The following is a 12,190-nucleotide window of genomic DNA, read 5'->3' on the forward strand; positions in this document are numbered from 1 at the left end:
TTATAAACTGTTAAGTGCTGTTTATTTAAAGTACATTTACTTGACTAAACATAAATGAGTTTGGCCCCTGATATATTTGGGCCTTTCTCAGAAAATTACATTTGTATGCTTTAATGATCCTTAATAAGGGATTAATTATTAATTTAGTGATGATAAGTCTCATAAGATTCTTAAGATATTCAAGTGTGTGTGTGTGCGCTTAGTCATATCCGACTCTTTGTGACCCCATTGACTGTAGCCCACCCACCAGGTTCCTCTGTCCGTGGGATTTTCCAGGCAAGAATACTGGAGTGGGTTGCCATTTCCTACTCCAGGGGATCTTCCCTACCCACGGATCAAACTTGAGTCTCCTGCATCAATAGGCAGATTTTTTTAACATTGCACCCTGAGTATACATTGGTTTTAATGTGTTCAAAGACAGCAGAAAGTTCAGGCGAGACTTTAATGACAGCCATTTAAGAACAGCTGCACTCGAGCTATTGACATTTGAAGAATTAAATAAGTAGCTCCTTGTGGGTTGTAATTAGCTTGAAGTTCACTATGGACAAATCAGTAAAATTCTTTTAAATGGTGTTTGAACAAGTTCCATATAATCAAGCATTGAAAATTTTACTGTGACTTAAACTATACTTTGAGGCAATCTCTGTTTTGTTCCCAGTATTAAGCATAACTCTCAAGTATACTGACTAGCCCAAATACACACACACACATTCTTTCCTTAAAACTTTATTTGTTAATGACATGGTTTAAGTAGTGCTGGTATTTCAGTTAGTGGCAAATCTTGACAAAATGTCATTTTGAAAATACATAGAAAGCATCTGGGGAAGAATAGTAATTTATATAGATGTTGTATTTTATGAAGTTGGTAATAAGAATTTTACTCCTTTTATCAAGGAGAAATTGCTAGCATAAAATTTCCAGTTAATGATGTTCATGTTTGTTTTTTCTAGGATATTGAGTAACTAAGGTTCACCTTTCTAATTTTCTTATGTCTCTTTCCCAATTTAGCCCCTAAAGCAGGTTATAGCCAAGGTGCAACTCAGTATACACAAGCCCAGCAAACTCGACAAGTGACAGCCATAAAACCAGCCACACCAAGTCCAGCTACCACTACTTTCTCCATTTATCCTGTATCCTCCACCGTACAGCCAGTAGCAGCTGCAGCTACTGTGGTGCCATCCTATACCCAGAGTGCTACTTATAGTACCACGGCAGTTACCTATTCTGGTAAGACTGATAAAGTGTGTTTAAATGAGTAAGTGAATTAGACTCACTAAGAAACTATCTTGGTTTTCTGTGGGATGATCTTACTCCCAGTAAAGCAAGAATGGAATTAATTGATAGGTGTTAATACAAATATTTGTACATAGTGTGACAGATGAACCATACTCTTAATTTTTTTTTTTTTTTTTTTAAATGCCAGGAAATTTTAGCAGAATGTAAAAATGCCCTCTGGGCTTTTAAAACCTTGGGCCTAGCATTGCAGTTAGAGAAAATAACATCTAGTATTCTACAGGGTCATTTCCTGTCTGACTTTTCCAAATGAATTTGAAAGTTCAAGGTTAACTTCAGGAAGTACCACTGACAGATTATTTACATTGTTTTTTCAGCTTGCAAGGAGTTATATCTTCATATTTACCATCAGGAATAAGTAATTTGAAAATATTGGGGGCCTTTATAAACATCCATAGATGATGGTTATGTAACACATCTCTTGGAAGAACAGAGTAGATTTATTTTCTTTAGTAATCATATATTTTTCCTGGCCGAGAATAATCACTAAAACCTTGCTGTGCCCACTGTTCTTCCTCATTTTCCACAGAGGTACTTTGTAGTATTGGAGTGCTTAAAGTCACACATGGCTTTTTTGAAGACACTTAGTGTTGTACTAATGTATAGTTTGTTGTTGGTTTTGCATTTTACTTATTCCTTAGTATGCTGTCTTGTTCCATTTAGGATTTAAGGTGGCATAGGTAATTTCATTTTTCATCTCTTGATGTTTTTTGGTAGTTGAGGTGTTAGAAGTAGCTGCTGAATTTTTACACTTTTTTTTTTTTTATTTCTCAAAGATTATTTTTAATCTCTTACTCTATGTCGAACTCTGTGCATGGTGTTAGGGATACAAATTAGGCATGATATGTTTGGGATCAAGAGTTCATTGTGGCAGAAATACAGGATACACAGGATAACAGGAAATTGAGGCTGGAAATGTCAGTGTGGAAAGCCTTGTATGGTCTGCTGTGTTGTCTTGTCTTTATCTTGTGGGCAGACAGAATGCCAAAGAGAGCTCAAGAAGGGGAGCAATGGGGACATATTTATAAGTTAATTAAGACAGCTGTGTGGAAATGAACTGACATAAGGAGATATTCTTTGTTACTCATGATACAACTTTTCTGCCTTTCTCTGGTTAACTGGTTATAACTGTAAATGGAGTTATTTCAGTGAAATCTATTTGGACACTTAAGAAAAAAAACCCACATCAGCTTTAATAAATAAGGAATGTGATAGTATCCTTTCCTATTCCTTGTTTTTCCCTTTCATCTATTCTTCCCTTTTTCTCTCTGCCTCTCTCAGCCTTTGTCTTTCTCAGTTGCTTGAATATACCTTACACAGCATGAAGATAATTATTTCTGTTTACTGCTTTAGTATGTAAGTAATATATCATTTTAAAACTCAAAGCTATGGATTTAAAAAGGAGGAAAAATTAAGTTACTAGGCATCTATCCCTAGACACTAATTACCATTAACTTTTTAGTGCATGTCTTTCTGTACTTTTTTCCATGGGATTATGCATATAAAAACATCATGGTTTCTTTATAAAAAGTGAATTTTGTCTTATATGTACTACAGTGTAAACTGCTTTCCTTGTTGTGAATGCCCTAAGTATAGAGATACACCATTCCCTGGTTCATGTTTTTTCCCCAATTTTAGAAAATTTTCCTTCTGCAGAAAATTGGGGAAAAAAAAAAAAAAAAACCAGACAACAAATGCCCATACAACATTTACGTAGATTCACCAAATATTATTTTGTTACATTTGCTTAACTCTCCTCTATTTAAACACATTTTCAAACGATTTAGCAATGTTTCCTTGTTTTCTAAGTTGCCAATGACATGGTGCCTTGCATGGAATTCTTCCACATGTATTTCCTAAGAATAGGAGCATTCTTTTATATAACAAAATGCAGATAAGAAATTGGACATGGATATTATCCAATAAATTTTCCTCAGTTGTCCACAAATGTCTTTTATGGCTAGACTTTCTCCATAGTTGATGTATTTGTACTTTGTCTTAAATTCAGGGTCCAGTCAAGGATTATAGATTGTATTTGGTTGTTAGTTTCATTTTCTTTTGATGTAGAATTACCCCTGGGGCTTCCCTGGTGGCTTAACAGTAAAGAATCCACCTGCAATGCAAGAGACTCAGGTTCAATCCCTGAGTTGGAAAGATTCCCTGGAGAAGTAAATGGCAACCCACTCCAGTATACATGTCTAGGAGATCCCATGGACAGAGGAGCTGGGGGGTGCTGCAGTCCACAGGATCACAAGAATTGGGCATGACTTAGTGACTAAACCACCACCACAGAATAACTTCTGTTTTTATATTATCTCTCATGACCTTGATTTTTTTTTAATTTATATTATTTATTTACTGTTTGGTTGCGTCAGATCTTAGTTGCAGCATACCAGGCCTTCATTGTGGCAAGCAGGTATCTCTCTGCTTGCCACAGACTCCAGAGAGTACAGGCTGAGGCTCAGTACAAGCATGGGCTCCGGAGAGTACAGGCTCAGTAGTTGTGGTGTGCAGGCCCTGTGGCATGTGAGATCTTAGTTCCAGGGACAGGGATTGAACCGTGTCCCCTGCATTGGAGGGTGTATTCTTAACCATTGGACCACCAGGAAGATCCCAGCCTTGATGTTTTTGAAGAGTTCACACAAGTTGTCTTGTAGACTATTCCACAATCTGGATTTATCTGATTTCTTTATGTTTAGATTCTGGCAGTTTTTTAGTCAGTAAAACTACTTAGGTCAGCATTTCATTTCAGCACATCAGGTACATGTAATAAAGTGAAAGTCGCTCTTACATGTCCGACCCTTTACAATCCCATGGACAGTCCATGGGAGTAGGTAGCCTTTCCCTTTTCCAGGGGATCTTCCCAACCCAGGGATGAACCCAGGTCTCCCACATTGCAGGCAGATTCTTTAATAGCTGAGCCATAAGGGACGCTCAGGAGTACTGGGGTGGGTACCCTATCCCTTCCCAACCCAGGAATCAAACTGTGGTCTCCTGCATTGCAGGTGGATTCTTCACCAACTGAGCTATCATAGAAGCCAGCCATGTAATAAATAATGTCAGTTTATTCCTTATTAATGGTGTCAGTATAATCACTGATTGAAGTGGTGACTACCAGATCTTTCCTTTTTAAAGATATCTTTTTCCATTTTGTAATGAACCAAGTTATCTATTGGCCTATTAGCCCAGCTATCTTTCTAAGGTGTTACATCCTTTGAAAATCAGTAACTGAATCAAACTCTCCATTGGTGAATGAAAAATCCTTTTACTAAGAATCAGTGTGAAATGAGTTGGATTCTTAGGAATTCTTCCCTGAAGAAGAGTCCCGTCACCCCTTCTTTTTTTAGTGTTACTATAGGCTTCTTTTTTATTCAGTTTAGTGTAATCCATTGCTTTCATTTTTCTTTTTGAGGCACACAGTGTCCCAAATTTGGATAGTAAAGGATCCTTTTCAAACCAATTCTGAGTCTTTTGAACTTGGCATCATTAGTCTTTGAGCATTTCTTTCTTTTCTGGCACAGTAAGACGTTACTCTGCCTGATTCACCATTGCGTCCCTAATATCCAGCATAGCACTTGACAAAGGGTAGGAGATAAAATCTCTGAGGAATTAAAAAAAATATTTTAAAAATTCAGTATCTAGGCTTCCCACACTCAAGCTCTATAACAAAAACATCAAGAGGTAAGAACTGAAATGGCCCTTACCACCTTATAACCTATGCAGAACAAGACAGAGTATTAAGGAATAAATAAAAATGCAAAACAACAATAAACTTTGAGCCTTTCCTGCCATAGACTCACAATTAGCCATTTCACAAAGAAACCTTGGTTTCTTGTATGGCAATGGTATTTAGAAACCAAGATCTACGCTTAGAAAAACATAGTTTTTAATGACTAACACTGTTTTATTGTATGCCTGTGCTACATTTTAAAGTTTTTGTTGGGAACATTTAGTTTAATATTAAGGAAAAGCTTGAAACAGCACTGGGTAAAATAATCATTTTATGTACAGATTTGTGTGTTTGCCAATTGTTTTCCTCATATAAATTCCTAGATTTGTAACTGTTACATCAAAGAGTATACACATTTTAAAGAACATATGTATGATACACAATGTGAAATTGCCATCCAAAGAGATCATTATTAGGGCTTCTGAATTCTGTGTCTGCAATTTTATATCTGCTACAGCTTAGGTCAGCTATTCTTTTTATCTCTTATTGAAAATGAATTCTAGTGTTGGTACCTACTAAATGATGGGTTGTGATATAATGTATTTACTGCTGAGGTAGTAGTCTTTGTTTCTGATACTGTACCTTTAAAAATTATATTCTAACTGTTCTAATTATGCAACTTATTTGATAAGTATTTATAATAAGGTGCTTTTTAGGTGAAATTGTTTTAGCTTTTCAGAATTGAGCTTTTACTTAATTTAGAGGCATAGCATTATATTTATTTTCCCATAATGCTTTATGAGAAATGTATGTGTGTTTGCTAGTAGTTATAGGAAATTTAAAGGACATCCCTTAGCACAGTTCCAGAACCTTCAGCATACCTTTCAGTTTATGCTTTGGTTTTTTTTAAAAACGCTAAATAGTAAGCTATAATTAAGCTTACCTTTTATTAGTTTTAGACTACATGTGTGCAAATGAAGGAGGTTATTTTGTAAATATTATGCTTCGTGATTTTTGTTGTTTAAATAATACAAAGGACCTTAAAAGCTGGTCAGTTCAGTTGCTCAGTCGTATCCGACTCTTTGCAACCCCATGAACCTCATATGCCAGACCTCCCTGTCCATCACCAACTGCCAGAGTCTACCCAAACCCATGTCCATTGAGTCGGTGATGCCATCCAACCATCTCATCCTCAGTCGTCCCCTTTTCCTCCTGCTCTCAATCTTTCCCAGCATCAGGGTCTTTTCAAATGAGTCAGCTCTCCGTATCAGGTGGCCAAAGTATTGGAGTTTCAACTTCAACATCAGTCCTTCCAATGAACACGTAGGACTGATCTCCTTTCGAATGGACTGGTTGGATCTCCTTGCAGTCCAAGGGAGTCTCAAGAGTCTTCTCCAACACCACAGTTCAAAAGCATCAATTCTTTGGTGCTCAGCTTTCTTTATAGTCCAACTCTCACATCCATACATGACTACTGGAAAAACCATAGCCTTGACTAGACAGACCTTTGTTGACAAAGTAACGTCTCTCCTTTTTAATATGCTGTCTAGGTTGGTCATAACTTTCCTTCCAAGGAGTAAGCGTCTTTTAATTTCATGGCTACAATCACCATCTGCAGTGATTTTGGAGCCCCAAAAAATAAAGTCAGCCACTGTTTCCCCATCTATTTCCCATGAAGTGATGGGACCAGATGCCATGATCTTCATTTTCTGAATGTTGAGCTTTAAGCCAACTTTTTCACTTACTCTTTCACTTTCAAGAGGCTCTTTAGCTCTTCCTCACTTTCTGCCATAAGGGTGGTGTCATCTGCATATCTGAGGTTATTGATATTTCTCCCAGCAATCTTGATTCCAGCTTGTGCTTCTTCCAGCCCAGTGTTTCTCATGATGTACTCTGCATATAAGTTAAATAAGCAGGGTGATGATATACAGCCTTGATGTACTCCTTTTCCTATTTAGAACCAGTCTGTTGTTGCATGTCCAGTTTTAACTGTTGCTTCCTGACCTGCATACAGGTTTCTCAAGAAGCAGGTCAGGTGGTCTGGTATTCCCATCTCTTGAAGAATTTTCCACAGTTTATTGTGTTCCACCCAGTCAAAGGCTTTGGCATAGTCAATAAAGCAGAAATAGATGTTTTTCTGGAACTCTCTTGCTTTTTCCATGATCCAGCGGATGTTGGCAATTTGATCTCTGGTTCCTCTGCCTTTTCTAAAATCAGCTTGAACATCTGGAAGTTCACGGTTCACGTATTGCTGAAGCCTGATTTGGAGAATTTTGTGCATTACTTTACTAGCGTGTGAGATGAATGCAATTGTGTGGTAGTTTGGACATTCTTTGGCGTTGCCTTTCTTTGGGATTGGAATGAAAACTGACCTTTTCCAGTCCTGTGGCCACTGCTGAGTTTTCCAAATTTGCTGACATATTGAGTGCAGCACTTTCACAGCATCATCTTTTAGGATTTGAAATAGCTCAACTGGAATTCATCAGTTCCACTAGCTTTGTTCATAGTGATGCTTTCTAAGGCCCACTTGACTTCACATTCTAGGATGTCTGGCTCTAGGTGAGTGTGAGTGATCACACCATCATGATTATGAGTCGTGAAGATCTTTTTTGTACAGTTCTTCTGTGTATTCTTGCCACCTCTTCTTAATATCTTCTGCTTCTGTTAGGTCCATACCATTTCTGTCCTTTATTGAGCCATCTTTACATGAAATGTTCCCTTGGTATCTCTGATTTTCTTGAAGAGATCTCTAGTCTTTCCCATTCTATTGTTTTCCTCTATTTCTTTGCACGGATCACTGAGGCAGGCTTTCTTATCTCTCCTTGCTAATCTTTGGAACTCTATGTTCAAATGAGTATATCTTTTCTTTTCTCCTTTGCTTTTTGCTTCTCTTCTTTTCACAGCTATTTGTAAGGCCTCAGACAGCCATTTTGCTTTTTTTGTATTTCTTTTTCTTGGGGATAGTCTTGATTCCTGTCTCCTGTACAATGTCATGAACCTCCATCCATAGTTCATCAGGCACTCTATCAGATCTAGTCCCTTAAATCTATTTCTCACTTATACTGTATAGTCATAAGGGATTTGATTTAGGTCATACCTAAATGGTCTAGTGACATTAGTGAGTGGTCTAGTTTTCCTCACTTTCTTCAATTTAAGTCTGAATTTTGGCAATAAGGAGTTCATGATCTGAGCCACAGCCTCAGTTTTCTCATCTATGAAGTACGTATAGTATTACGTACCTGTAGTTCTGTTCTGAGATATCACTGTGTCTGGAACACTGCCTCTTATAGTATGGATTCTCAGTTTTCAAAAAACCTAGGGAATTCCCTGATAGTCCAGTGATTAGTACCTGACCACTTCATTGTTATAGGCCCAGGTTCAGTCCCCAATCAGAGAACTAAGATCCTGCAAGCCACGCAGCATGGCCAGAAAAAAACCCAGAGCCTAGAAGTTCTGATCATCCAGTATTGTAGGATGCTGCTGATCTTATTCACCTTTTTATTTTCTTGATACATAATTCATGAAGCTGCATTTTAAGTAGCATGTTTACAGTTCCTGCACACAACTAGTCATTTGGAAATTTTCTATTAATAAAAATTTCAGAGTCTTATGATTCTGATTTCCCATGCATCTTAACCTTCACCTTTCCAATTCGTGTTTTCTTCCCTGTGTAAAATATATTAAAGTGAGTGGGTCATAAATCTTTACTTCTCAGTATAGCAGTTTGCATTTGAGATATCAAAAAGTTCAGTTTAAGTAGTTCTTCTATGCTGTCATAGCAACTAGGAATCTCTCTCTTGAGCCTTAACTTTTGACCTACTCATTTCCTCTTCAGGGGAAAGGATGACAATTAGGGAATCCAACAGATTTCCAGGGATCTTAGTTTAAGAAACAGTAAGTTTTCCAGTTTTAACACAGGGTTATAAATAAAATCAGCAACTTTGTCACATGTAAAGCTTTTATAGATTTTTAAATCTATAAATCCCTGCACACAAACAGCTTGTAAATATTATATATGTAGCTAGCTTAATGTGCTTATTCATCAAAGACTTTGAACAATGGAAGGATAGAATTGATACATTTAACCAGAAAATTCAGTGCTTTTTCACCTTTTGGAAGATGAGAACCAGTGTCTTTGGTTCTTTATTTCAAATCTTGTCTTTTGTTGTCCTGATACTCATTAGAACTACAATTCCATATTACAGACTTTGGCCGAGCTTTAGTCACCTTACCTCTCCAAACCAGTTTCTATCAGCTCCTTACTTTTATTGACTGTACAACCCCTTCAGTCAGTCACTGGGATTCAAAATCTTGGTGTCATCTTTGTGTAATTTCCTCTTTCATATCTTTTATCCTCTAAACCACCAAGCACGTATAGTCTTACTTTCATGACTTTGTTTTTTTTCCTTTCTGTATTCTACTTCAGACTTTTCCTCAAACCCAGCACTTTCTTAATTGTATTCAGGGGAATTCTGCTTGGGGAAAATACTGTATGACAGTTCCATAACCATGTAAGTTTATCAGACATTCTATCACAGCCTTCCAGCAGTACTATAAGCCTTCTTGAAAGCAGTGACCAAATCTTATCCTAACACCTGGCATGTATTGTGTAAATACTTGGTTGGTTGACTTACATTAAAAGAAGGATAAGTAACATTTTTCTTAGGTTTTGTGAGATACAATTTATTCGTAAATACACACATGTAAACCTATCTTTTTAAGCAGAATTTATTGGGATTAAATTCCCATCATCTTTCTTGGCCTTTTACAGGTATGTAACATAATCTTTGTTTGATTTTATTTGTAAGGTACATCTTATTCAGGTTATGAAGCAGCAGTGTATTCAGCTGCATCCTCCTACTACCAACAGCAGCAGCAGCAACAGAAGCAGGCAGCAGCAGCGGCGGCGGCGGCTGCTGCAACAGCTGCCTGGACAGGGACCACCTTTACTAAAAAAGCACCATTCCAAAATAAACAACTGAAACCAAAACAGCCTCCCAAACCACCCCAGATTCACTATTGTGATGTCTGTAAGATCAGCTGTGCTGGACCACAGGTATGTATGTTGTATGCTTCACCGTAAATCTTCAGTGGTTGTCCTTGATAGTTAAGTATGATTGATTATTATAATTCTTATGCCTACAAAGAAAGTTTATGTTTTTCTTTCCTGCTAGCTTTTAGTTAACATGTACATATTTCATCAAATGGCCATTTTTTTTTAAAGGTTTTTGTATTGACATACAAGAATTTTAAGAAAAATACAGTAAAAATAATTATGAATGTTATTAAAAAGTGGAAAAATTGAGCTTTTCTTTAGGAAGGATATTTCTCTTTAAATAAAATTTTTAATTTAGCTTAAAAGTTTTATATTCAGATTAGTTGGGATTTGGGAGTAAGATTGTATTTTTATTTCTTTTTTGGCATTCATGACTTATTTTTTAAGCCTTTTATGCAAAATTCTTGAACTTAAGACAATTGGATATTGATTTTCTTAGTTCTTCAAGGTCCATATTGAGTGTATGAGTAGAATTTTGTAGTTGAAAAAGGATGACCATAGAGATAGTTAAGTTTTATACACTGACATGATGAGATGAGAAGAGAAGACTTTGTCAGATATAAAGATTTGAAGTTGCCTTTCTCTAGTATTAAAAATCCTTAAGCTATTTTAATAATCTATAATTTTAGGATAACATTTTTCATGAGACTGACTTTTGTATATGCTTTATAGAATGTTACTTGTTTCTATATACTTATTTCCTCCATGAGGCTGTACGGACTTTGGGAATAAGAAAGCTGTAGGAAAGTGTCTTTTTCAAAAATATCAGCTAAAGAAGCATGCAGAACCTTTATTCCTTTATTCTGTTTTTTGTTGTTGTTGTTTTTTGTTATTTTCTTGCTGTTGCTAAACATGAAATAAGTGATTTAGGGAAGAATCTGTTTATAAAGTCTAGTGAGTTCAACTCCCTTCCCAACTTTATTTGTTAATACTTTCTTTAAGAGTGTCTAGTGTTTATCTAAAAATTTGGTAAGCATTTTGGCACAAAAGGCATAGTATTTGAAAAGATCAGATTTTGAGTCTTCAGTGGTTTCTTCCAGTTACATCATATATCGCCCTTTCCCAACCTGTGTACATTCTTTTAAATTTACTAGATCAGTTCTGTCTGCTTTTCGGTATAGAATTTGGGAGTTATTTTCAATTGTCAGCATTCTCTGAATTATACCAAATTAGAGACTAGTTTAATATATGTGGCTGTTAAGATAAGACCTTTTTTTTCCCTATTTTAAGTTTGGTAGAAAACAGTTTCATTGTGATAACATGCTTGGGGGAGAGGAGACATGGGGAATGTTTGCAGCAACCCAGCACTAAACATGAAAGGGAACAAGAATATTGGCTTTAGTATTGAGGAGTGTATCCTACTCAGTAATGACTGTTTAGGGTGAATGATGATGTGGTGGCAATTACAAATGTTAAGAGACTTGACTATGTGGTAACATATAAAAGGATAGCACATAGCTTTAGGGTGATAAGTTAATGGCATTTAGAATCAGCATATATATGTAAGGCTGACCATTGATTTGGGGGAGCTGGATGGTTACACAAGAAAACAGGCCAAGAGTACATCTGTTAAGTCAGAGGCAGTGCCATAAGGGGTTAATGAACCTATGGAGAAAAATACTGTATGAATGAGATGGTGAGTTAGAGACTAGTGTAGATATAAGAAAGGAGACTAAATTGGTTCCAGTATGAGAGGCCATTGTTTCAATCCTGTGTGGGGATTTTCTCCCTGGGACTTGGAAACGATGAACCTGAAAGAATGACACTTGGACAGTCTCTTGCAAGGACTGACAAGTTTATTTCTGCAGTTAAGCCTTTTTATAGAAGCAGGAACAGAGAGCTTAGAGTATACGGCCAGCAGAGCACGTATGGGGTTAAGACATAATCAGTAAACAATATTTCAAGGGCAGCCCATGTGACCCATGTGTTTAGCCCATAACCCGTTTTCTCAAGCAACATCTTTAATGTTTATTATTAAATCTTGGTGCTGAGCATAGCTAAAGGCAGGAGATGTTTTTCAGCCAGCAGCACGCAAAGCTGGGGTACTTCTGGCCCTCCGCCATTTTCCCAAGAACCTTCTCCTACATGGCTATTTTGCACTGCGCTTCCCAACAGTCCTGTGTCTGTGACTTAATTTGTGGTCTTGGGCAAGTTGGAGACTAAGTCAATTG

The 12,190-nt window shown here is 36.8% G+C and overlaps 1 protein-coding gene across 3 annotated transcripts in view; it reads left to right on the forward strand.

Moving 5' to 3' along the window:
* Positions 1–12,190, forward strand: part of ZFR (zinc finger RNA binding protein) — an 83,744-nt gene that overhangs the window by 28,923 nt on the left and 42,631 nt on the right. For all 3 annotated transcript variants that reach the window (XM_024981513.2, XM_024981514.2, XM_059878902.1), the window contains 2 exons: positions 1,009–1,227; positions 9,772–10,019. In XM_024981513.2, the coding sequence (XP_024837281.1) occupies positions 1,009–1,227; positions 9,772–10,019 (467 nt within the window). The remainder of the gene's footprint in view (positions 1–1,008; positions 1,228–9,771; positions 10,020–12,190) is intronic.

Source organism: Bos taurus, chromosome 20 (assembly GCF_002263795.3).
Source record: "Bos taurus isolate L1 Dominette 01449 registration number 42190680 breed Hereford chromosome 20, ARS-UCD2.0, whole genome shotgun sequence".
Classification (NCBI taxonomy): Eukaryota; Metazoa; Chordata; class Mammalia; order Artiodactyla; family Bovidae; genus Bos; species Bos taurus.